The 26,595-nt window shown below is 37.9% G+C and overlaps 1 protein-coding gene across 1 annotated transcript; it reads left to right on the top strand.

The window, feature by feature from the left end:
- Positions 1-4,906: 4,906 nt before the first annotated feature.
- UFM1 (ubiquitin fold modifier 1) lies at positions 4,907-16,352 on the top strand. The gene is made up of 7 exons (XM_062615373.1): positions 4,907-4,942; positions 5,197-5,330; positions 5,417-5,473; positions 5,854-5,911; positions 10,173-10,212; positions 10,592-10,624; positions 14,202-16,352. Exons 1-7 carry the CDS (start codon positions 4,907-4,909, stop codon positions 14,267-14,269), a joined length of 426 nt encoding a protein of 141 aa, XP_062471357.1. The 3' UTR covers positions 14,270-16,352.
- The last annotated feature ends 10,243 nt before the right edge of the window (positions 16,353-26,595 follow it).

The raw sequence follows: 26,595 nt of genomic DNA, 5'->3' as shown, positions 1-26,595 counted from the left end.
GGCCACAACTCTTTGAGTGCAACCATCCAGCCAATTCCTATTTTCCAAATGATCCATTCATCAAATCCACACCTCTCCAGTTTAGAGACAACGATGTCATGTGGAACAGTGTCAAATGCCACCAAATTCATCAGGCATAATTTGTCTTTAGTGAAGCCATGCTGGCTGTCTGCATTCACCCCCTTATTGTCTGTGTATGTACTTTCCAGGAGGATCTACTCCATGAACCTGCCAAGCACCAAGGTGAGACTTATTGGCCTGTAATTCCCTGGGTTCTCCTTCTTTCAAATATACATAAATATATATAGAAATATAGATCAAACTACTTTTAAGACAAACGGGACACCTGAAAATTTATTCACCTGGAAAATTATTCAAAGTTAAGTTGATTTCAAGGAAATTCTGGAAATTGGGACATAGTACATATGTGTAATGGTGTTCTTCACCTTTTACATAAATCAAATTCCATGACAAAAAAATGTCAAAAATACAGAACACACACTTTTGGCTCTCACAGACACTTTTTCCTGCCAAATGCTTATTATCCTTTTGATTTAAAGACTTCTTAATAATTACTTTTTCAAAGCAATTGGAAAAAAACAAACCCACTAAACCTTCATATGTGAAAGAACAAAGGGAAAAAAACTAACCCACTAAACCTTCATATGTGAAAGAACAAAGGGAAAAAGACTAACCCACTAAACCTTCATATGTGAAAGAACAAAGTATCTGCAGCTGATAAATACATTAAGTGCTGGGTGTTTTGGAAGACTAATCCTTAGTTTGGTGTATGGTTATCTGTACTAACACAAAATAAAAATTCTGAAGTCTAGAGACCTACCATTATGACTTTTATATGATTAACATGACATCTGTATGTGATCTCATTTTGACATTTTTGTAAAACGCTTGCACAATGAGAGCTGTAATAGGTTTTTAATTATTATTTTGTTAAAGGAAGATTATGAAGGTGTATTAACTTGTCTAATTATTAACTTTGTATTGCATTCATGAAGTATTATAATCTTTCTCTATCTGGCTTAACAGTGCTTTTAAAAAATTCTATCTATGGCTATATTTTACAGAGAAATCCAGTGACACAGTACATAATAAAAAATTCATTTTGTCTCACATAGGCTGCAGGCTCATGAATGTGAAAACTCCCTGTTTAAAGGAGGTTAAAGTTTTCACAGTGGTAGGTACAAACAGGCTAGTTTAAAGAGGCTAAATTCACGTTGTATGTTACACTGTTATTTCTGTTTAAAAAAAAAACCAAACAAAAAAGCTCCCAAAACAAACAAAACAGAATCTGTAATTGTCGGGGAGTAAAAAGTCAGGGCAACCCAACTACAGCCAGCATGCTCAAGACTAGTCAATCTAGCCTAATGCTGCAGCTTGTAGCCTTGGAGTAGAGAAACACCAGAAAAAAGAACAGAAACAACCTAGAGATCACGCAGTGCTCTTGCTTGCTTGCTGCAGGGATTAATTTCCTACAGATAGATCCCACCAGAGCAAACAGGCACAGACTATCTGAGAAAGGCAGCTGGCTCCTGCTGACCAAGTGGAACTGTGCAGCTGAGGAGGTGCCTCTACATGCTGGGAAGAGACACGGGCTTACCACTGATGAGCTTGACCTGGATGAGGGGAAGAACCAAGAGACACACCACCATGTTGAACCAAAGGACAGGTAAGCAGATGTACCCACCAAAGGAGAATCACAGCCTTCTGACTATAAGAAATTATATGAAGAGGAAGCCTTATTCCATGTTTCCCTACTGACAGAAGATCTCCTTGCTGCCTCTGCTGTATCAGCTCAGACTGTTACTTAAGCTTACTCAATGCTCCAAGTCATCAGGAAAACAGCTATGTCTGATGAGCTGACTTACAGGTGGTTCCACTGAGCAACAAAGCCAGGGGAAGAAGCAGCAAGGAAGAAGGAGGCCAGGAACAGAGAGTGAAGCAGAAGTTGGGATAAAAACAGGACCTCTCCTTTATCTTGGGGCTTAGGACAGCTCAATCCATCTGGTGAAACCACAGCCTCGCTAAGAGCAGAAGGGATCACACTGTTACCCATGTGCTCAGTATGAAAGTGGTTGGTTGGAGAACCACTGCGTTTCTTTTGCCTTCCTCTCTCCCTCCTGTAGCATACTGCTTGGCAATGCTTGTTTGTTTAATTCATTGTTTGTGACCATAGGAAAAAAGCTTGCTGAGTGATAAGATTTAATTTTCTGGGTACCTGCTAAAAAACTTAATTCAGTGCTTTTCTGGCCCAGTTAAGTGTTGGAAGTTAAATGCTCCTTTTTCAGTCCAAAACTGACAAGGCTCAAAGCAAGTCTTGCAGGTGGGAGATGTTTTACTGCACTTCTTAAAAACTTGAGATTTCATACTTCCAGGGAGTTCTTTAGATGCTTGTGTAGTAACCTTTCTCTATATGGGCACATTTTGTAGTATAAAAATTCGTTCTTCAAATGGCACATGCACTCCAGCAGTTAGGTATCAATTAATAGATATTGGTAAGGTAGCATTTTTGTGTACTTGCTTTCTTATTGTTCTGTTTATTTCCCCTCTCAACATAATAAAACCAGGTCCAGCCAGGTGGCTACCTATGTAATGCAGGCACGTGGGATAAACAGTTCCCACACATTGCAATACTTCTGTCTCTTGCAATGCTATTTACAACTAGGATTTCTGACAGATTTCCCTGAAGTGTTGTCAGGGGTATCCCAATTCACCTCAGTCACAGCTTAGCAACCAAAGGGATGTATTTTTCGTTATTTTGATGAGTTGTTATTTTTGTTTGGGTTTGTTGGTGGTTTTTTTTTTTCTTCACATTTTCTTGACTTAAAAGCTTTCTGTTGTCCTAGTGCATTTACGAATTTCCAGAGATCCCAATTCTTTTGAATTGATGAAATGGTCATTCCATTTGCCCTCTACATATCTAGAAAAGTCAAAAGCTATGTGTCATTGATACCACACAATGTAATTAAGGGTTAGCTAGTAAGAGCTGTAGGGAAAACAAATTCAATAAAGTCCATTATTTTCTCAATTCCTAGTAGGGAAAGGAGGTATGATTTTGCTGGGAATGGACCAGTTTTTCTGAGTTGAGAAAAATGTTTTTGTATATAAACCAATTAGTGAGATACAGTCACCTCTAATCCATCCCTGGCTTATCTGCAGATGGGACACCAACTCTCATTACCTCTCCAGCTGAAAGAGAAAAATCGTGCACATTCCCCTTCCTTCATTCATTGTAAATTCTCAGAAAAAAATATTAACCCTTCTACCTTTTGGAACAGGTTTAAACAGCATAGTAAAATTATAAAATTCCTGCAGTGGGGAAGTCTCATTTTTATGAAGTCACGTGGGTTTCTGAATCTACGTTCAAATATCCTGATCCTGTGTACTGGGTTTGCATTGCAAGGTTTTGGTAGCCGGGGGATGAGGGGTGTGTGTGCTGTTCTAAGCACACATGCTCAAACCAGATTTAACCAAGTAAATTCAGGTACTAAAAGCAGTCCAGCTTCAACAGCATGAAGATTTGGGTGCACTTATTTCCTCAGAGGGGAAGTCCTTAAAGTGAAAAGTAAGAAATGAAATCCTAAAAGGATCAGTCTTGTATTTCACATACGCATTAATGACCTTGGCACAGAAAACAGCAATGCATTAACAGAAGCTGCAGATGGCAGAGAGTTGTATAAATCAAAGGTACAGCATCATGCAAAAACAACTGTTCAAAGAGGGTAAGAATAAATATGGGATGACATTTAGCTACACAAACAAGGTTACATGCTCGGAGACGATATTTATTTCCAGTGCAGGGTGTAATGTCTTAGGAGGAAGGAGATGAAAAAGACATGAGATCACCAATGGATTACAAAATGAGTATAAACCACCAATGAGATACAGTTGTGAAAGGCAGATAACATAAATGCAGGAGAGATACGGAAATATTAATGCCCTTGTACAAGCTGGTAATGAATTTCTTCTAGTTTTTGGATATTTTTTTTTTTCAGTTTTGTCTATGTTCAAACAAGATCAGCATGGGTGAAAAGCTAAATTTCATGACTGGGACAGTCCTTTAACTAAGAAATCCGTGACTCCAATGTGTCAACTGCCTTTTGTTTGGCATTTCTACCTCAACCCTAATGAGACCCCAATTAAAGTGAACCCAAGAAAGTGCTTGCCATGACCTGTCTGGCAAGCAGTTATGTGATGAACAAGCACCTCTGCCTACATGAAAATTGTACTTCATAAAGAAGGATGAGATACTGGATAAAATATGAAAGCAGACTGGTAAGATACTTTCTACAAAGGTAATACTGACACACCCAGGGCTGGAAACTCAGCCCCCACCAACCTTTTTACATTCAATTTAACTTGAATATAACACATGCATAAAACCAAAAAATATTTGCATTCCCATTAAACCTTATATAGCCTTTAATAAAAATTAGCTTGCCAAAGGTCACAGATAAAACTGGAAACTTATTTCTGCCATGATAAGTATCCACCATTATTCAAATAAAACTCCAGCTCCAGCTTCCCCATTGCATGGAAGATGTGAACAATACTGAGTATTAAGAGGGTGGCAATCTGCGCTTTTACATCCATCTTCCCTTGCGCAACTTCAACAAGCACCTGCAGAACATTTCGGTTTGAGGACACACAGCCTCAGGTAAACAAACCTAAAAACGAACGACCTCCTCCCCACGCATTACACATATATATATAAACATATATATATACACACATAAACCTGCAGTTATATACAACACAGACTTAAAACCAGCAATCCCTTGTTGCTCGGAAGAAGGGATCTCTGTAGACCCCGACAGCCACGTGCGATGGGCGATGGCCGCAACCTGCCGTATCCCCCCCCCGCCGTGACCGGGCCGGGGCACGCAGCATGCCAAGCCCTCGGAGCCGGTCGGCCCGGCAGAGGGTACACATCCCCCCAACCCCGCAGTTCCTCCCGGCCCACTGCCGCTAAGGGACCGCCCAGGCGCCACTTCAGACGTCTACGGAAACGCTGTATCTAAAACTTCGGTCCTAAATCGACCGCACGACAGCCATTGTCACTGCCTTGTTACAAATCCTCAACGCTGTTCTCCGGTGCCCTTCGCACATCCCTCAGCCTCTCCCTTTCCCGTGACGGTGGGGCGTCGAGACACAACATCGCCGATCTCTCCCTAGTAGCGGTCGGCGGGGCAGGTTCATTTTCCTCTGAATTCAGGCGGCGCTACGGGCAGCTCAGGAGGCGGAAGGGACAGAAGGCCCTCTCAGGCGGCTGTTGACGTGTCGGTGGGGAGCGGTGGCGGTGAGAGCATCATGTGAGTGAGCTTGGTGCCCGCTACCCCTTTTGCTCCTTACTTTCCCTTCCCGCCCTAAACCGGAACTTTCTCCTTACTCTTCCCAGGTCGAAAGTTACCTTTAAAGTGACGCTCACCTCGGACCCGCGGCTGCCGTACAAAGTGTGAGTGGTGCGGCGGGCCGGGGTCAGGCAGGTGCTGCGGCCCTGCTGCGAGAGGCGAGGTGGCTGTGGAAGCCGGCGGCAGCGCGCACAGGCGCTCCTGGGCTGTATAGTTTGCTGGTCACCCTTCCAGGGGTTCCGCACGAGAGGAAAAGGCGTTTTACTTCCTCCGTGTGAGCCGAGAGGTGGTTTGCCGTAGTTAACTCACCTGCTGGGGCTGGTTTGCTTTGGTCTGCTGCTATAGATGTCTTTTTAGGTTTTGATCTAGGCCTTAAACAGTAAATGCACACCTGTGGTAAGGGTATTGCCTCTGCTTAAAGTGAAATGAAATTGCTTTTTAGTTTGTCTCAGCAGTCATACGTTTATTTACATTGTAATTTTAGGTTAAGTGTGCCTGAAAGTACACCTTTCACAGCTGTCTTGAAGTTTGCAGCAGAAGAAGTAAGTAGACAGTGATGATGATGTTTTTTAACCTTCTGAATATTCCTGAAAGCAAAAGCTATTTAATTGTAAAAAAATATGGTTAATTCAGCACAAAGAATGCTCTTGTTAGATATGCACAGACACAGGCTTTACTTGTGTCAGAGTAGCTTGTCAGAGCTTTCAGAAGTTAGTAAGCAATTCTTGCACAATTTACACTTTAAGAGCAGGTATTGATGTGCTTGCTGTTCTTTGCAGTTAATTTTATTTCAGTAACATAAAACATTGTGAACATGAACATAATTAAAAAGCACTACTATTGAATATTTAATATTTTAAATTGCTTATGTAGAATATACATAAAATTCTTTAGGATTATTCAAGAAATTCTTAAACTCTTCTTGCATTTGGTTCCAGTAATCTCTAATTTTGGAAGACATGCAGGTTTTGATTATAGCAGGTATTGATATTAGTCATATTGCCTAGATTAAAAGAACAGACACCAGTGACTAAGATGAGGATAATGTGGTGTTTGATTTCTATGTTTGATCTGTTACATAGAATCCAAAACTAATAGGTGACTAAATTGGCCTATGTAATGTATTTGAAGAGATGCATCCTGTTTCAGATTAAATGTACAATTATTAGCATCTGTTCATCTGGGTGTTAAACAGTAAAATAAGGGGCTCAAAAGCACAGCTTAGAATTGTAATAGAATAAATAATTAGAAAAGATAATAGACTCCATGTCTTGATTGTCCTTATGTTGTTGGTGTTACACCAACATGTGACAGAAGTTCTAATTGGAAGCACAGCTTGTGGAAGGAGGTTGTGGATTGTTTGTTTTATGACTACTTGAACAGAACAATATAAAGAATAATGGATGCTGTTAAAGATAGTTACTGGTTTAAAATTTTTTTTTTTTTTTCCCAGTTATTTTTTATCTGAACTAATGCAGCTGTGCCCACACAACCCATATATAGAGACCTAGTATGAAGGACCAGGGAAGACTGAAGCAAGACTGAGTGGTTGGAGATACCAAGACTGAGGGGCCACTTTTGGTGGGAGGGTTGCCATCAAACTTGGTATCTTTACCTACTCATGGAACCACAGTGAGTTCAAGTACTATAGTGGTTTCACAAGTTATAGGGTCCTCTGTGAAATTGATTTAGAGAATTACTTGAATGTTCACATTTAGCAAACCATTATTTTAGTTGATGTATTTTGAGTATCCACTATCATTAAACATGGAGAGGTCTTGGGAAGTCTGTCATTTATAGCAGTGTCAGCCCTTCTCAGTAGATGCATTTGGCAGTGATAATTTGGATAATGCAAATTTAGCTCTTTCCTTAGTTTTTATTTTCTCTGTTTGTCTTACAGACTATATATAAAAATGTAAATGACATATAGAGTACTGGAAACACTGCTGTCTTCAGTTTTTCTCTATTTATGGTTATTTCCACAACTGTCACAGTTTATTGTGACAGCGCTAATGTTCTCATTTACAATGTGTGGTATCTTATCAGGTTTTTTCCTTCATCTGTTAGAGCCACTTGGTACATATCTCAGGTGCACATTTGTCTGATACTTATAAAAAAACTCTCTTAACTTTGTGGAATCATTACTAAAATAGTAATCTATTTCCATTTACAAAGTTGTTTATTCTTTCATAAGCATGGGGTTTTTTGAAACTATTTTGTTATTTTAATGTTACTCTTGATAGACTGGTACTAAAATTCTATGGTTTAATGCACTTATCTGCTATTCATTGTGCAAGAAAGAGATGAGCTTGTTACTGTAGAGGATTTTTTATCATCATTATAAGAAGTGAGAAAGCAATATGATTGTTGGCATGCGATTGTCACTTTTTCCTTATAGTTTGGCTGTAGATATCAATAAATATATTTCCTAGTATTGGGGAAAATAAGTTGTGTGACAGCCTCAGTTATCAATTTATAAGGTTTTTAAAGCAAACAATCTCTTTAAAGGGTGAGTTTGAGGCTGGAATTTGATTTCAAAGTAAACCAGGGATTGCCTACTGAACACAGAATTTCGCTGCTTGAGTATCCATTTGACTTTGTATCTGAGAAAGCTTGTGTGTTTTCAGCATGGGATACATACACTTAGCAACCACAGGAAGGATTTTTGATTTAAGTAGCGAACCATATCGCACCAAATTATGTGTAATTATTTCCAGTGTGGTAATTTCCCTTTCTGTATTATATTTGTGATGATATTTAAGTGCTGACTGTATAGCTGACAGCTATTGCTATTTGGCCCAGTGTTTTGGGCTAAGGTAATAAAATGTTTTATTATATTCTAACACTATACAGTACGAAGCAATAAAATTCTTAACTAGTGCTTCACAAACCGGTTGCCACACAGATCTCATATATACTTGGTGTATCACCATCAGGTAGATTCTGCTACTGAGAAGCAAAATGACACAAAATTAATAGATGTCCATTCTACTGTGAATGATTCATTGCATTGTTGTGTCTAATAAGAGACACAGAATGAGGAGAGGCACTTAATGTTCTAAAAGTTACCTGTTTGGGTTTTATCAGGTGACTTGGGATGAAAGATTGATGGTATCACTTACTTGCAGTGGAAATCTGCTTGTTGAAAAATAAGTTAAACATGTATTTTGTGCTTCTTCAGGGGTTTCTTGTGGTTTAGTCCTTTACTTTTTGATTTGGAGATGGAGATGATACCTAACATGTTTTGCAGAAACTACTGCTTTCATGTCACGCTACAAGATGAGAAGGTGACATGATTTACCCACTACGGGTAAAAGGCTAGAGGAAAATAAGTTAATATCTGCTAATTTTGTGTCTGGAGATGAAAAAAGACTTTTTAATATTAATAACTAAATACTATATTCAGGCATGGTTTCTGTGGGCTTTAGCTGTTGCTGTCAGTGCATGGTGTTTCTGCAAATCAAACCTGGAAATCTTAAGTTGAGCAATCAGAAAATAGGGAAAGCAAAACTAGTGAATGCTGTTGAAAGAATGCTGCTGAAAGGAACTGCTGGGCTGAAGTGACTTGTTTGAGGCAGATGGAAAAGTTCTGCAGTTCTTCCATGGAAATACTCATTGTTAGCAATCATAGTTAGCTTACCCTTTTTTTACACAATGTAGAGAAGAAGAGGAAGTGCTTTGTGAGGTGATTTCCCTGATGCTTGCTCATCTGCTTTACTGTGAGGATTCTGAGGCACTGGAGCATGCTGCCCAAATAAGTTACGAATGTTCCATCCCTGTCAGTGTTCAATGCCAGGTTGGACAGGGCCTTAAGCAACCCAGTCTAGTAGCAAGGTGTCCGTGCGTGTGTTAGCGAGGACTAGATAATCTAAGGTCCTTTCCAGCCCAAACCCTTTCTATGATTCTGTGGTTGCTGAGACCTCAGTCTTTTACCTTAAGAGTTGTTCACTGTGCCAAGTAAAGGAAGCACGAGGAACAACCTTTGGTCCTTAAACCAACCAAGTAGCACTGATTGACTTGTACCCACCCAACCTTTTCTGTCCTGTGTGGTCCAGCCACATTACATTACATAGTGCTGGATTTTTCTCTGGCCCTGCCTGGTCCCTCTAAGAAATAATTATTTTTGGCTTCCCCATCTCAGTTCAGACCTTCTGAGGTAGTTTGAAGCCTATATGTGATGCTACCCTACCTGAGTAGGGCTTTTCATGTTCTAAAACTGACTGCATATGATGTGCATGAAGGTGAGTTGCTGTGGAGGTGTGAGAAATCTGAGGAGGAAGGCAGATCTTATGCAGTGTTGTAAGTGCTTCCTTTGTAAGCAAATCCTGAAATGAACTCTTCTGTTCCAGTAGTGCAGTTGGAGAGCTCCCAGTACAGCCAGAGAGAAAGCTAGGAAATAGCTCAAAATTAACCAAGATTAACTCAAGCTAATTCTATTTTAATTCCTGTTAGGCGTTTGTTTTGAAGTTCATTTCCATACGTGCTTTAGGTATTCCTTTATTTAGTACAATAGGAACTAATTTCTCAACTTGGTGGATGCTTGACTTTTATATTGTATCCAATGACTAATACTAGTTGGATCTAATTAGGTTTTTAGTCCTGCAAATTTCACATTCTGTATTGAGGTGTCTAATCATCTTTGACTTTAAACCTTTATTTTGCTTTATCTATAAATCTGAGGGAAATATTTTCCCATAATTTTGTTGTACCTGAACCAGCTAAAAATATAGTTGATTTGAATATTCCCTATATATTTTCTTTAACTATGTTTCATGTAATTTTGTCCTACTCTACTTCCTTTAGTTCAAAGTTCCTGCAGCAACAAGTGCCATTATAACAAATGGTAAGAATATAGTTTTTATATATATTATTTTTTATTTTTTTATTTTTTAATAGGGTTTTTCTTGTTGTTTCATTTAAGGGGTATTGATGAAAGCAAAAGTGTCTTTTCTTTCACAACCTCTACAGACTGCAAATTGAATTTAATAATATTACAGCATTATTAAAATTGCTTATGCATGGTGTAAAGGTATTAAACCACTAATATAATTAATTTGGTTTTGTCCAAATACGTATGCTGAATGCTTCTTGTTAGCTTGTGTGATGAGACTATTTCTGGTTATAGGAAATAGCTGCATGAAGACCTGATGTAACAACTACATCTTGTTGGTATATTTTTTGAGCTCTAAGTTTAGTCATAATATGTCTCTTTCATCTTCTAGATGGCATAGGAATAAACCCAGCGCAGACAGCAGGTAAGTTATTATTTATGAAGCCTAGTATTAAAAAGCTCAGTTATATTTCCTTTAAACTAATGCATAGCACTTGGGGATGATTTATATTTTAAGTTTTGATTGCTTAAATGAGAGAAGCATTACTCAGTAGTTGGAAACTACAGTCAGTGTAGTATGTAAAAGGTAAAACCCACAGAGCTATTCTTCAGCATTTGTGTATTTAATTCTGTGAAAAAAATAGGTACTTCTGATCTTCAGAGCTCAGCTATTTATTGTGCAGTTAAAAAGAGCAATACTGTATTACATGCTACTGAAATAACAACTAATAGCTGTATTATTTTTCCCCGTGATACCTAGTTGAGCAGTATTCGCTATTTTAGCAGCACTTCTCATGGGGTATGTTTAAAAAGTAATACTTGCATTTAGAGCAAGAACTTTAGGTGCTTTGGAAAGCACGTTCTCAAGAAGAGAGGATCTTCTTGGCAATAGCCCTCTTAGCCTCAAAAAGGGATTCCATGTGAGAAACCTCTGCTTTCAGCTGCAGAGGCTTCCTGTGAGAGTTTCTCTGTCACAGAAAAGTGTGAATTTTTTCCCCATTACTTCCTGTAATACATGGAAACACAGTCCAGATGTTGAATTGTACCAATAATGGTCTGTTGTCTGGAACCAGGCTTCTTTGGACTTGTTGTTAAAAAAGCTATACTTTTAAATTAATTTGGAAATGGTTACAGTACTCTCAGCCCATTGAGACAATGTTAACAGTGGAGTGGAATATCTTTGAAGGGAAGAAATGTTCATAATTTTTTTTACTAAGAAACAATAATAATGACTTTGGTGCTTGTGGAACCCAGTTGCTGGAGACATACTGCTTCTCTGTTTTTTTTTGCGTGAAATCTCTACAGCATCTCAGAAAGTAAGGTATTATCAGCATATTTAGCTATGTAAGTCAAATAGTATAAAGTAAATCCTTTCAGAGCACATAAAAGTATCTGGTGGTTAGAAGAGCAGTTGCTTGATGTTAGTTTGGGGAATTTCTTAGAATTGCGAAAGAAACCATTTAAGTGTTGTGACCCATTTCTGGGGTCTGTGATTGCATCCACAACATTTGAAAATGAAGATCAAGCAAGTTTTTGGCTTTCTGCTCCACTGGAGGTTTCTGTCTTTTCTGTCCTTCCCTTAGGACTCCTGGATTATGGTTTGACAGGTATGCTGCCTAAGGTAGACTCCTCAGCTGATGCTGTCCTTGTCATGATCTCATGACCCAATATATTAAAAACAGATAATGAAAGTAATAATTTAGTTTCTCTACTAGATCATCACCCACATGTAAAGCCAATTTTTCACGTGACCACTCAAGAATACATGGCAAAATAGGTAAAGTCAGTTGCTTAAGTTAAGGTATACTTCCACTGTTTCTCTGTCTCAAAAGTATACTTTCATATCGTATTATGTAGTTCAAATTAGTTGTAGCTTAATACTTCAAGGTGCATGTATTTAGGACTACATGACTCCTGGATGAAAACATCCATATGGCAGTTCATCATGCTTGCAGCTGTGCATATTGCATTCACATCTCCCATGGATTTACTTTATCTCTCCTAAGTTCTTCTAAATGTTGAGCAATTATTCAGTAGAATTGTAAGACAGCATCTCATAATCAAGAATCAGATAAATGAAAAGATTCAAAATTTTTCATTACAGTTGTGATCTTATCTGCAGATATAAGATTAGGTACATGGATTGCACATGGTTTTTTTTTTAACATAGAAGGTACCGTTGCCCTGACAGTGCTGTGTGATGTTGCCCTTACACAGGGGAAAAAAAAAAAAACAACCCCAAACAACACCCCCCCAATAACTTACAGCAAAACCAAGACCCAGTCCAGAATCCCTCTTCCGTTTACAAGCAGACACATATAATTTAAATATAACCTTTTGTTCAGTCTTATTAATTGGTATTTCAGAAACTTGGTACGGTGAAACGTACTTTTTTTTTCCTGTATTAAAGCTCCTGAAGATTGAACAGTTGCTTTAGTCTTCATAAACTTCCCAAAATAAGATGATCTAAGAATAAAATCTTAGCAATCCTTGGGGATTTCAGAGATTTTGTACTGTTCCACTATTTCTGCACCTTTCTGAATAAAAGTACTCCTCAGGTATGATTTTCATTCTCCCTACATGAGTCTGTGGAGTAGGTGAAATGAAAGCTGAAAAAACTAGGCTTAGTACTTAATTCCTGTAATGATTTCAGTTTTAAATCCTGTATTCTTTAGGGAATAGTGTTTCATAAAACCACTGTGATATTAATGATGGAAACAGTCTGAGAGTTGGAGTGAACTGTTGTCTGCATGAGATGCAGCTGTGGCCTGCTTTAAGTGTTAGGAGTTTTACGATGGCCTTTGCAATACAGATACTTCTAACCTGTATTAGTAAGCTTAGTTCTTTGTTTTGCTGGTGTGACAGATTCATGTACAGTGGGTTTTAGAGATCTCTTCGGTATGTCATCTTGACAGGTCTCTAAAACCAGAATGTCTTCTGATAACATTTTTTTGAACTGATTTTTCTGACATTTGTGATGTTGAATAACTAGAATAGTTTTTATCCTGATCCACATGCCAGAAAAGTGAAGTTTGAAAAAAGGTAGCTTTGTTGCAATAGAGTAATAACTTGAACAAATGTTAAATACTGTTTTAAGAGAGCAGTCTACGTCCCTGACATGTGGCGCCTGAAGCGAAATACAATTACTGTGCTTTTACAAGTCAACACAAAGATGAGTAAGAATAGGTATATATTATTAAAACCTGATATTGTAGAATTACGTATCGTCTGTTTTGTGCAGTAGCAGTATGACTTTAAAAAAAAGTAAGTTCCATACAGCAATTAAATAATACATTACTTTTAGTAATGTGGTTTCATTTTCTAATGTTACATTTAATAGAAGAAAATAGCAACCTAAATGACAATTCTGAACACATGCAAAAAATATCCTAGACATCTAAGTATTAGAAACTTCTATGTTTCATGCTATGTCCTCTTGAAAAGACTATCATGACTAGGACTATACAGTAATAAATATAATGTTTAAGATGTTTTTATGCTAAAATGAGACTGACTTATTCTTCGATGTGTGGAGAGCCTTCCTGAAAGAAAGGTACAGCTAAGGTTCTGAAGTCAGACACATATAAGTACTGAACTGAGGAGAGAATTAAAAATAACTATATGCATGAATGAACACAAGATTTAAAAAAAGTGATTATGGATAAGTAAAGCATTTCTTGGTGTTAAAATTATTATGACATTTAAGTGAAATTACACATTCAAGTATGCAACGGCAACATTTGAAAGACCATAGCTTTCATGTCCTATTAGATGACTTTGGGACTGGTATTTTTATTTAAAAATAAGAGCTGTTTGGAGTAAGAGAGATAAGATGAAGTTCCATGGGAACATAAAAGACTATATTTCTGGTATATTAGAGGAATTAGTGCAAACATGTTAAACACAGGCCTAACATTATTATCCCTTAAATGTGTATGCTTGTTTAGGTAACATTTTATTTTGTTGGTTGGTAACACATTCTGTTTGTTTTGTTTGTTTAGGAAATGTATTTCTAAAGCATGGTTCAGATCTACGGATTATTCCCAGAGATCGAGTGGGGAGTTCTTAACATCTCCTGAAAGCTTTGGAATAAGTGACATTGCCATGCAGCGAAGGTCTATTTATTTTGGAACTCCAAAATGCAACTAATGAATTGGCCTTTTATAAAGCTAGTAAAAATGACTCCCCAGGATTTGATTTTTTTTTTTAAATAGAGATAAGGTTTCATTTTCTTGTTAAAATATATTGACTCCTGCACGGATTCTTCCTGGACTAGTTGAAAAATGGGATGATTGCATGTTGCGTTCCTGAAAGCAAGCTGGATTTCTTTATAGGTGTTACTGACACCACAAGGGTAAACACACAGCCACAATCAATAGATATTTAAAATATTGGATAGCGTTGAGCCTACTTTGTGGAAGAGGGAACTGAGTTACAATTTCGTTACAAAGAGATTGTTCCTACTGAGTGCTAAAACTTCGTATTTCCCTTTTTTTTTTTTCCCCAAAACTTACTTTCCATGTTTACAGGAACAGTTTTCACATGGTTCAAGAATTAAGCTCAAATAGAAAGGAAATTTCAGGGGTTCACTACTCAAGTAAGTAAATAACTGCCAAATGGTCCAAAGTCTTTGTAGGATTTAGTTGCTGCAGATGTTAGATAAAGGAGAAAACAGAGGTTTTTCCATGTAAAACCTTCGTTTGACGTATTGTAAAGTTAAATGTAATTTCAGAGAATTTATGGACCTAATCTCACAGGAAGTGCCATCAGCTGAGAAGGATTGCAGCATAATTTGAGAATGTGTAGGAACTGGTCAAATATGTCATTCCTTTTTCAGTAAACTGATACTGGTTCTTTTAAAAAAGTCTGGTTTTATTGTTGCGTGTTACATGGGAAACAGTGTAGAATTCACTGAAATGTCTGTGTCAGATTATGTGTTTCTTGTTTATAAATTGCCAGGGGTAAACTATCAGTTGTGTAATTTAATTAGAGAAGATGTTGCTTTCCTTGAACTCGTAATCTACTTTGTGATTAATATATTTGGCAGAATCTTACATTATTGCATTTTTTCCTTTCCTACTGGGTTTAACAGAAAGAACAGTGGGCAATGTAGTGCTTGGTTAAGTAAGTATTGTCACAAATACAACTGTTCTGTGCAATAATCATACTCTAGAAAGATTTTTAGATAATGTGTCAGGTAGTACAGAAGTACAAAATGCCCTTCTAAGTGGATGTAAATGGAGCATATAGAGGAAGACTCTTTTGAAAGTGATATATGACTGTAAACATTTTCCAGCTCTTCAGATGAATTGTAAAATTCTGTATTTTTATTTTAATAAACAATTGTATGAAAAAAAAATGAACTTTGTTCTCTCTCATATTCTTAATTAATAATAATAATTAAAAACTCTGCCCTTTAATCTTCTGACCAACATGCTGTGAGATTCATTTCAAGCCAGAAGACACTCATTTTGCAGAATTCTACAGAAAACTGCCCTTAAGGGGCAGAGGGCATAGTTTCTATTAATCTAGTGCCGTGATATAATTAGAGTGAGCCAAATTAATTGCTTGTAAATTTTGGCTGCATATCGCTTCACTGAATGCATGAAAAACCATCTGATACTGGAATATAACAAACACAGCCTTTTTTTTTTTTCTTTTCTTTGTCTAGAGGTGCAGTTTCTTTCAAAGGACCATCGTGGTTAGATGCATTTTGGAACTTAAGGTGCTCTGATGCTTATGTGAAAGAGAGTTATGTAAAACTAATTTCAGGTGGTGGCTAACATTTCTTACACTGTTTCTGTAATAAGGGCATAAAGTGTTTGACATAGTGCATTGCAAGTAGTGTATGTAACATGCAAAGTATTTATTTGGAACAATAAGTGGTGCTTGTAGCTCTTTATCTGTTCATTACAACTTTGTCACCATGTGGTCTAAAATCTGAACATAACTTTTCTGTTTGGTAAAGAGGCTTAATTTCAGTGCTACAATGTACTTAGCAGATGTTTGCAAGTTGATTTGACATTTGCAAGCTCATTTTGTTAAGTTATGTTTGACATGGTTGTATGGGAAAAAAAATTAAGTTTAGAACCAACCTGCTTAGGGCTTGGGAGTTGTCACCATATGGTGAAAAGTGCTGTACTGGCTTGTCTTAACAAAACTTCAAAGTGTACTTTACAAGTCAGCTCTACCTGGAGTTTATCTTGTCTTTGGCTGTGGTTATAATTTGACTGGTGTTAAATTAAAGGCTTCCTTTGTTTGTGATTATCACACCTTTGCTGAAGTCAATTTAAAGGGTCTTTTTTCTGTATTTTATGTTTGCAAAAGGATGGTGGGTTTAATTACAAAGGTATCCTGTGAACTAATTTTGGGAGAACCATTAAATGCTAAATGTTCCACCAAAACTTTTTAAAACCTGCAATAATTCTTTTGGTTTATACAATGTTACATAAGTCTTATTTTTCTCAAATCAATTATTTGTTAGAATTTGAAGATACCATGGAATTTTTTCAGCGATGGGAGTACATTGATCTGATGAAGTACGAAAGAACTGGAGGAGTTAGGAAATGGTTCTGCTAATAATTCTGTCACTAGTACGGCTTTTTTGCTTGTGCTCCCAAATCACAAAATCTAACTTTGTTCTATGAGATTAAAAGAGCATTTTCCTCTCTTGTTTCTACGAAATAATAAGCAGAAAAATGGTTGACAGTAGGATGCAAAAGTTAAAAATTTTTGTTTTTCATGGTTAAGTTAATGGTGAAAACCCAGCTCCGGCTGCTTCTGCAGTGATACAGTGAGCAGTTGGATCAAGTGAGGATCTGCGACAGTATGATTTCAGTGTTACTGGATTCAGAAGGTGCTGGGGTTGCAGCAGTCCTTTGTACGGCAGCATGTGGGTGGCTATCAAACTGAGCACTTTAATGGGGCAGTGGAAAAAACAATCCTGCAGTCATCCTAGCAGCGCTGTGTTTCAGTGATTCTGGCAGGAGCTGTAAGCTCCAGCTGGGTAAAATTCAGTCCTTGTGCAATACATAATGTTCAGATTTAAATACAGTATACCTGACTGTACATCTCAGTAGTGAGTTTCAGCCACTGTTCCTACTGATGGCAGGTGAATACTGGGGAGTATTTACAAAGGCTAGCATGGTCTTTTGGTGGCTAATCTCTGCAAACTATTTTTGAAGTTAATGGAAGTGGGAGTCCTCCAGAGAGAGATTCAGAGTAGCTAAATGAATCTTCAGTTCTGAATCATCCTCTGCAGGAGCCCGTCTTTACTGCATAGAGAAAGCCGCTGAGGCATTAGCCTGCAAAGGCTAATGTTAACCTTTGTGAATACCTTCCCTAACAGGCACTTCCCCCTGTCATCAATATTACATGTTGTAGTACTGTACTACCTACTCGCTGTTGTTTGATCTTAAAGTTTAGCTCATGGTATGAAGCTGCCAAGGACTTGTTAAAAACCCAGATTACAAGAACTTGTTTGTATGAAAACAGACCTGCTTTTAAATGTAATATAATTAGTTAAATGCTCTGGGTTTTTTGTTTTTTTTGGTTTTCTTTTTACAGCAGCCTTGGTGGGAATGTGGGGAAAGGTTTGTTGTTCTTTACAGAAAGCTTTGTCAGGTTAAAATTAGTTCTGTCTACAAAGAAAGAATAAAATTCGTGTACCAATAAAGAAAACAAAAGATTCTTCTTCACTTTCTCAGAGTATAGAATTGATCCCTTTATCTTCCTGTGGAGGTTAAATGCCTGGAAATCAGGTTTTAAAGAGTTTGGAATGCATTCAGATAGCCACTAATAGAAGGACCAGGTGCAGGTGTTCCTATTTATTACTATGAAGAAAATCCTGAAGCTGAGTAAGGGAACTGTCAGGGTCTTTCACTGATGAGCAATACCCGGTGTTGTGTGTAAGAACTGTACCAACCTCAGAGGCTTTTGATCATTTCAATGGAGAAGATCACTCTGATTTTGAACAATGGATAAAGTTTGTCTTACAGTTAAGTCCTATTTATAGGCCTTGAAAGTAGTCTTTGTGAGGTGAGTGAGAAAATGGCTATCCACAATCCCTTTCACTGCTCCTGAAATTTGACAAGAAATAAGTCTGGGACAGTCTGGGCATTAAAAAAGGTTCAGGATTTTTCCCTATGGAATTCTGTTTTAAAGGTAAAGTGCCAGCTCAAAAGTACAACGTATTTATCTTCTGAAAATTTAGTTGTGATAAAGGTTCATTGCTGTCCGGTGAAAAGTTTTAAAAAGAAGCAAAAAGGCGGGGGGTGTGGGGGGTGGAAATAGGTTTTCTCTTACCTGTGGAATGTGATAATTGTGCAGTTACAGGCTCACAAGGAATGTCTTCTCATCGGTAAAGCCACAAGATTTTAGTAGCTGTGGACTAATCTGTTTGCTATCACAAACATCTTAGAAATTCAACTACAGAACTCTGGGCTATTGATAAGACAGTAAATGCGAGGGAAATGTACCTCTGAAGCACATCATCCAGATTGAGTGAACATTCTTGCTGTGGATGGTCAGAAATAGCTCAGTATTAATATTGATTCATGCTCCTAATGCTTTGTAAACATCAGGCATTACTTTGAACTGCTTTTCGTGTCCGTTTTCTCTAAAGCAGTTTGTAATACGTCGGATTGTGTGCTAGCTTTGCCAGAGTGCTGTTAGTTTTTACTGTGTGCCAAACTTACTGCCATGTCTTTTGCAGACTATAGAAATGGAAATGCTTCTTCTGCACCAAGCTTGGTTTATGGAGACCTTAAATACATGTGTATGTACATTACCTTGCTTTCACACTTTCTAGAGGAAGCAGGACCTTGATACCTTCACTAGTTAATCAGAATTAAGAGCTGCAGTGGAGTATGGAGTGGTGAGTTGTGGCTGAATTTCAGTAATAATGGCAAATTCCTTTAAAAATAGAGAAACTATAAAACTATACAGAGTCTTTGTGATTCTTTCTGGACAATAACATTGTTGTCCCACTTCTTTTTCAAGGCAGAGCGAAAGTCAGGGCTAATCTTAAGGGCCCTGTCATGCATCCCTGTTATACAAGTTATTTTGGAAATGTTTGCCTGAAGGGACTTCTCACCAAGGTAGAAGTGGTATGATCAGACTCAGAATATCCACAAGCACTGTGCTAACCAACTTTTTCTCCTGAAAAAGAATCACAGAGTGGTCTAGGTTGCAAGGGACCTGAAAGATCATCTAGTTCCAACCCCTCTGCCGTGCGCAGGGACACCTTCCACTGGACCAGGTTGCTCAAACACCTGTCCAACCTGCCTTGAACACTTCCAGGGATGGGGTATCCACAACTTGGGCAGCCTGTTCCTCTGCATCACCTCGTAGTGAAGAATTCCTTAATGTCTAATCTAAATCTACCTTCTTTCAGTTGTCCTATCCCTACATGTCCTTGTAGAGTCCCATTCCGGTTTTCTTGTAGGCCTCCTTTAGGTACTGGAAGGTTGCTCTAATATGTCCCTTGAGCCTTCTGCAGGTTTCAGCCATTTTATCAGTTCTTCATGAGTGCTGCTTTAAAAGATTTAGATCTGTTTCCTGGGTATTACATATGACTTGAGGTCTAATTACAGGAGTTGAAAAGGAGCAAATGTTAATTGTTTTCTATTCAAATTAATTGCATACAGAGTTGTTCATTGTTTTCCCTGATAGTTTGCCTCTGCCTATGGTAAAGAGAAGCTTTGCATTATGGTAAAGAGAAGTGCAGCACCCGTTTCCTGCTTCCTTACCAAAATGAGGTCAGAAGTATCATCGATTATCCTATCTTTTGATAATGTAGACTTGATTTTTGTGTCCTGGCGCAAAATAATTTTTAAGCCTGTTTCAAAACTAACTATTGGGCAAATACTACAAGCCAATGAAGAAGGCAGTGAGGTTGTTCACTGTCTGTCTTGGGGAATGAACAGAGAATTCTGCGAACATACAGTACAGACTACTCAGATGAAGCAAATACCATCTGCAGGTTGCTGTGCAAGGGTGGTTTCAATGGTTCTTGTAGCCACTCAAATGTGTCTGCTGCTAATTTAGTTTTCTTGGGGCATTTTGATTCCATAGAGCTAGGCCAAAGAGCTATTTCAAAGCTCTCACAAAAGTGTGCTGATTTCTTGTCCTTGATTCATTGCTTTACCTGACTCTTCAGGTTACTGACACTGCCACATAGTTATGTTAAGTACATATTCTTACAGCTGCTACTAATTCAGTAGAAGCAGTCATCATTGGGCTGACTGACCTGTTCAGGTTAGTGACTTCCAGAGAAGCGAGGTTCTCCTCTGTGGAGTTTATTCAGATACCTTTGGATGTTGTCTGCTTGTAAGTTATCGATCTTCAGTTGGTAATTCTTCAGAAAGCATTAAAATTAAATCCAGGTAATGTGGCATGCTGCTTTAATATGCCTGACATAGAACCATATCACAGGGAAAATGCTACTGAAACAAAGGGGACTGCTGTTGCAGTAGAAGAGACTGGTCCTAACAACTGCACAGTTTTGTGTATGGGACCAGATTCGTAACTCAAATTTGGTTTAGGGTTTGGTTTTTTTTTTGCTAAACCTGTGAATTCCATATGAGAGTATTTTTTCTCTGTATTGTCTTTATGGCTTCCTGCATGATAAGGAGGAAATCCAGAACATCTGGGTTGACAATGCAGTGCCCTGAACCAAACAGAGGAGGATTCCAGCCCATGTTCTGGGAATGGTGTCTGTGTTGTACACCCACAGCCAGCAGCTAAAATAAGGGAGAGATCGTGAGTAGAGAGGGAAGAACACTGACTAGCTAAGGTAGATCTGGAGAGAGTGAGCTCCAAATACAAACACGTATATGTGTTTGCTCCTTTTATCTCCAATGAGTGAACCTTTCTTTGCAGTTGTTTATGTATGCATGCAGACTGACCACATCTTTCTTTAGTTTGGGTATCTGCCCAGATAGTAGAGACATGGCAGAGCCACAGCTCTTCCTGCTTGACCACTTTTTGAACCTGTGCTTTCTCAGAATACCTGTAAAAGTGGTTACAGTCTTTTGACCTCCTGCTGGAGGGAACAGTTAAACTCGTAGTGTCCTCTGCTGTTGTGTATAAGCTGTGATGCTGTGACAGTTGCATGAGAAGTTTGGAGTCTGATAGATGAAATATAAATACATGTGTGTATTCATTGTGATGTTAATATCAGTCATTTTATAGATTACATTTTTATGTTTAAATTGAAAGCAAAGACAATGTTGGATGTAGCTAATCAGCTGTTTATTGCGGTAGCATTCTAAACCATATTTTCCTCATGTAAGCAGGGAAAGAAATGTAAATAACATTGCTGTAATAAAATGCTGTCAGAGGATCCATGTTGCTTGAAAAATTAACATCTTTCAATTTATTTTTAGATTGACATTTCCATTTAGCAGTAGAGACCCATTAACTTGTGACGGCATTCTGTTCTATTGCTATGGGCTCTTGAGTAGGATACAAATAATACTGGCTAAGGATAGTAGCAGTTACGCATCTTTACCCCCAGCATGAATGGCAAAAGATCATACAAATACTCAATGTCAGTAAGCACCACCCATGCAGAGCAGATTATTAGTACATGACCAAGAGCACAGCACATCTTGCCAACTATGCAGTAGTTGATGTTATCCTTTATAGGTGACAATGAAATCAAAATGGTGCCATTATTTATGTCAAATTCATTTAATTCCCACTCCTTGACTAAATAAATACTGTTCCAGATGAATGTGCTTGTAGCAGAAAGTAAGAGTGGCCAGAGTGAGCTCAGATAGTGATTATTCTTATTTCATGGCTCTGTTTTGGCCAACTCCAACTCTTTCCAAGGGAGAACTGTTCCAGAGGTTGCAGGACAGTCAGTGCCATGTGGCCTCAGGTCCATGAATCTCATTTAAAAGCTAAAGTTTACCCATTTAATTTTTATTTGTAAACTTGTGGCCATAGAAACTTAGGATGGAGATCTTCCATTGATTTTCAACCTTCATGGTCAGGGGTCACTGAAGATTTAAGTGCCATATCTAAACATCTGCAAATGACAGATGAAAACAATTTTAGCCATGTGCTTTTATGAATTAGCTTGTGACTTTTGCATTTCTTCGGTCCTACGGACATGCCAGAGGAACTTAATAATGTCAGAAAAATTTGCAGCCATGAAAAAAGTTCGGGAGGGGTGAGGGGGGGATTTCTAGAGGATATTTTAAAAGAGAGCACTTGGGTATTGTATGGACGGATGAAACTTGATATCCCATTTTGTTTTCGCAGTTCTCTCCAGATTTTCACTGGTGACCACAGCCATGTGGTTATTCCATTGCCACGGTTCCAAACACTTCTAAATATGAAGAGGCAATTCATCTCCAGGCATCTCTAAGAAGACGTTCATTACTTCTTTGGGCTTGACCATTCGGGACGGTCATCTGTCCATCTCTGCTATTTTTGTAGAATACATCATATCTTTTGTAATCAGTGTATTTTACCTCTAAATGATTAAAGTAATGCAGTTTACCCTGGGAAGCCCTCACAGCTAAGGAAACATGGCAAATGCATAAAGTGTCTTGGGCCTCACTCTAAAAAGAGTTAAAGTTACCAGGTATTTTTAGCTCTCTGAAATAAAATGAGAAGAAAGCCTGTAGCTTTACTATTTTATACTGAAAGTGGCAGCTATCAAAATGAAGTACGTATTCAGTTGTTCATATTGTGCCTTAAATGCAAATTTTGTTTTCAGTTTGAATGGTGAGATCACCATTCAAAAAAGAAAAGCTTTATTAAATTTCTGCTGTGATATGCTTGCACTGCTTGATGACCTCAAATCAGAATGACGAGGAAAGGCTGTAACTGCTTCCTGTGTTCATCACAAGCTCAAGATGTTTGTAAAGAAGCTTTAACTCAGGATTGTCTAGTTAGTGAAAATGATTATAAGTAAACCCTTGACAGCTTTTATCTGAAGATTTGGTATTTGATAGTGCTAAATGCAAAATAATTAGTGCTGAAGCATTAGCTTTAGTAATGCTTCCCTTGTATGAGTGAGGGATATCTCTGCATATTGTATCTTCTGCATTGTATTTCAATTCATGTTCCAGTGTAAAAGCTAAATGAAGACAAAAGGGTACATCCATTATCCAGTGATGGTGAACTTAAATGCCATTTCTGTCCATAAAAAGAGAGCAACAAACTGTGAGGTGGCAAATAAGTAGATACAATATCGATAATATGTATTCATGTAAACTTTTAGTATGAAAAATTGAATATTGTTCTAAACTGGATAGGGAAGATCTGCACCTGAAATGCACTGACTCTGCTTCATTTTTGCTTGCCAAAACTACTGTCAGCACCATTCTATTTGATTTATTGTAGAAGACTGTAAACACAAAGTTTTGTAATTCATTTAATACAATAATTCTTCCATTATTTCTGTTGTCAACAGGCTTGCATAAATCATATGCATTCTATAGTGATGGAATTTCCAAAGAGATCTACAACTCTTCTGGAAAATTTTGGGGGTCTAAATTTGAAAAAGGCTGAACAAAATTGATCTAACTATTAGTGCTGCAATAGTTAAAGTGTAAGGCAGGAACAAGTGCAACTGTGCTAGAAAGTGTTTCTGCAAACATGTTCTTCTTTTAAAATACTGGAAAAAAAATGCCGCAGTCTCTGGAGGTTTTCTAGTGCAGAGTTTTACTACACTTATATTTGGAAGGTTTTTCCCAAAGTCCATTTTAATTTGTGAAAATTAAGCCTGCTTCTTCTCCCTCTTTTCCCAGTGTATATTTAGAACAACTGAAGAGACCAACGACTGCAGGTAAATATTTCTACAGAATATAGGAGAAGCCTAGTTAATAAATTTAGGCTAAGTGGACTACTAGCACAGGTAAGATGGATTCCAGTCAGGGAGGCTTTTACAGAAAACAAACCTAATGAACATTGCAGATGTGGGAGATGATGGTTCCTGTTCTCTACATGATTGTTTTTGTTGGCTTCCTAGTTACAGTATTGCTGGACATAAACTTAGGCAGCTTAAGAAACAGTTTGAAACTAAGTTGAACACCTCCTCCACTACCCAGCCCTCCCCTCAAGGATTCTGCTTTAATTAAACTCCTGTCAGAGGTATTCAGGCAATAAATTAATTTGGAATCTTACAACCCAAACTATTCTGTGGTTCTAGTCCATGATTCTAAATAGCTCTGTCAATTCAATTAATTTCTTGCATCATACATTTAAAGATATTAATCTTTCTTCACTAAGGTGCCCTTTTCACTCTAGTTAATGCTGCCATTTTTCACACTTTATTATTCTTTGGTTTTTTTTCCCCTGATTTCTCTTCCCATCTACTTTTCTATAATTTCCTTCTTCCTTTGTTTCAATCCAGATTGTCTATCATTAGCTTTAACCTTGTTCCATCTCAGCTCAGTGAATTCCGTTTTTTCCTTTTTTTCCTAAGAGCTTTCCACAGTCTTCATTTCTGTTATTTAATGTAGCACAGTTAAAGTGGTCTATGTTGCTGGCTTGTTCTGAATTGCTGAACAACCCTCCTGCCTGTTTTGCTTTCTTAATCCCCAGTCTGTACTTTTTTTCTCTCCCGATCCCAGGGCTAGTTTGATGTGTGAGGAGGTGCTGGAATGCTAATATATATAGCTGCAGAAGTCACCTCTATGTCAGAGTTTCACAGTAAAATAAAAAATGAATTAAAAATAAAAATCTGAAATGCAGATCACAAACTCCAGTATTCTGGAAACATAACGTATCAGTCTGGACAACTCAGTCATGAAATTAGCTTTGTCTTTGTCCTGCTTTTTCATATTCTCCACATTGCTTCAGTAGAACTAAGTTTGTGTTTTATTTCAGAGATTCAGAGCTGAAAGGCAGTTTTGTGAGGCAGGAAAACAGTTTGGGGTAAAAAGGCTTACCTTTGAGTACCTGGCAAACAACCCAAAGTGAGGTTTCCATCCCACTGCAGGATGGTTTACTGTTTGCTTTCTTGAGAATCCTGTTGCATCAGGTCATTGATTACCCACTGCTTACCTTACACCAGAGGTCTGGGAAAATAGGTATTTTTCTAATCACTGTTTTACATTTACTGGTGAAAATTATGTTCACATACATAATGAAGTGTACTTTTATTTTCCTGGAAAAAAAAAAAATAAAGTATATATTCAACTACATTTGCTTGCTGCTTATAAAACTCCAAGATGGGCTCTTTTGTTGTTCAGGCATTAATATGGTACAGAACAAGAATGCTTCAGATAGATAGCTAACAGGGAGACAAAGGAATAGTTGTCCCTCTTGGCCAGAACACTAACTCTCAGGTGATTCAGGAATTCTCTGATTCTTTAATCTGGTTTTAAGCTATTTTGAGTAAACCATAAACTGGCAAGCTAGTGTTACTTTGAGTGGATTTGGGTAACGTTGAGCAAGCCATAAACTGCATTTGTGCCTTATTTTCCTTCTGTAGTTTTCTTATTTCTTTGTTTTTAACTTTTTGATCTGGTTATCTTTTTTTTTTTTTTTATCTTTTTTTCCCCTTTTTTTTGGAGTAGCTCTTAAAATATGCTTTAATCCCATTATCCTACAAATCCACCATACATTATTATTTCCTTGCTAGCTACCCCAGCTGATGGTATGACCAACTCTCATGCAGAGTGATGAGGAGGATAATAGAGCATGAGAAACTGTTTCAGTCATTTCAAAATAAGCCTAGATGCAGCAAAGTGCTATACAAATTATGTTGGTTGGGGAATTAGTTCAGGTAAATAAGTCTACTCAATTAGGTGCAGGATTTTTTGTTAATGGAGGCTATAAAGAAGGGTTTTCTCAAGTACTAAGGGGCTTCTCTTGGGAGATGCACAGAACTACCCTCTTCCCAGGAGAGAAGGAGGATCACATGAATGTCTTTGATTGTAAATAGGACAAGGGCTGGGTAAAATGAACTGATTTAGGAAAAAGGAGGAGGTTAAAATCTTTTTGGGGGAGCGGGATCATTGTAAAAGTGTCTATGGGTCTCGAAATAGGATACTGATACCTCTCAACTTGTGTGCATCAACTCCTGACATTCTTGCTACTGTCCCCACACCCCATACACTGCCTTTTTTCTTGCCAATTAGCATCCCATCTACTAATTGCTGGGTAAAGTTCCTCTGATCTTGACTAAGAGGAGCAGAATCTGGTAGATTGGCACCATGTCACCTCAAATACAATGCAAATCTGCCTTCCCTTTGAAACTCTGGAAGATAATGCAGGGTTTGTACTGCTTGGAGGGTGCAGCCCATGCTTTTCATCCAGAATGCACCTTGCTGGGCTGCACAAATTGCTGGCTTCTTTTTGTGTTTGACCTTGCCGCTTAGCAGAACATTATTCTTAAACAAAACACTCTGCAAAGCTGTGTAGTTTGTTGAG

The sequence above is a fragment of the Pezoporus occidentalis genome, unplaced genomic scaffold (genome assembly GCF_034315485.1).
Source record: "Pezoporus occidentalis ecotype Australia unplaced genomic scaffold, CSIRO_AGI_Poc_V1 ctg18, whole genome shotgun sequence".
Taxonomy (NCBI): domain Eukaryota; kingdom Metazoa; phylum Chordata; class Aves; order Psittaciformes; family Psittacidae; genus Pezoporus; species Pezoporus occidentalis.
The sequence above is the reverse complement of the archived record's forward strand: the minus strand, read 5'-3'. Positions and strand labels throughout refer to the sequence as shown.

Bases quoted from the DNA above. Each gene is read 5' to 3' on its own strand.
- UFM1 (XM_062615373.1), top strand. From the start codon at position 4,907: ATGCCAAGCCCTCGGAGCCGGTCGGCCCGGCAGAGG. The intron at 5,912-10,172 runs GTAAGTAGACAG...TACTTCCTTTAG, and splicing joins TGAAGTTTGCAGCAGAAGAA to TTCAAAGTTCCTGCAGCAAC. The intron at 10,625-14,201 runs GTAAGTTATTAT...TTGTTTGTTTAG, and splicing joins AAACCCAGCGCAGACAGCAG to GAAATGTATTTCTAAAGCAT.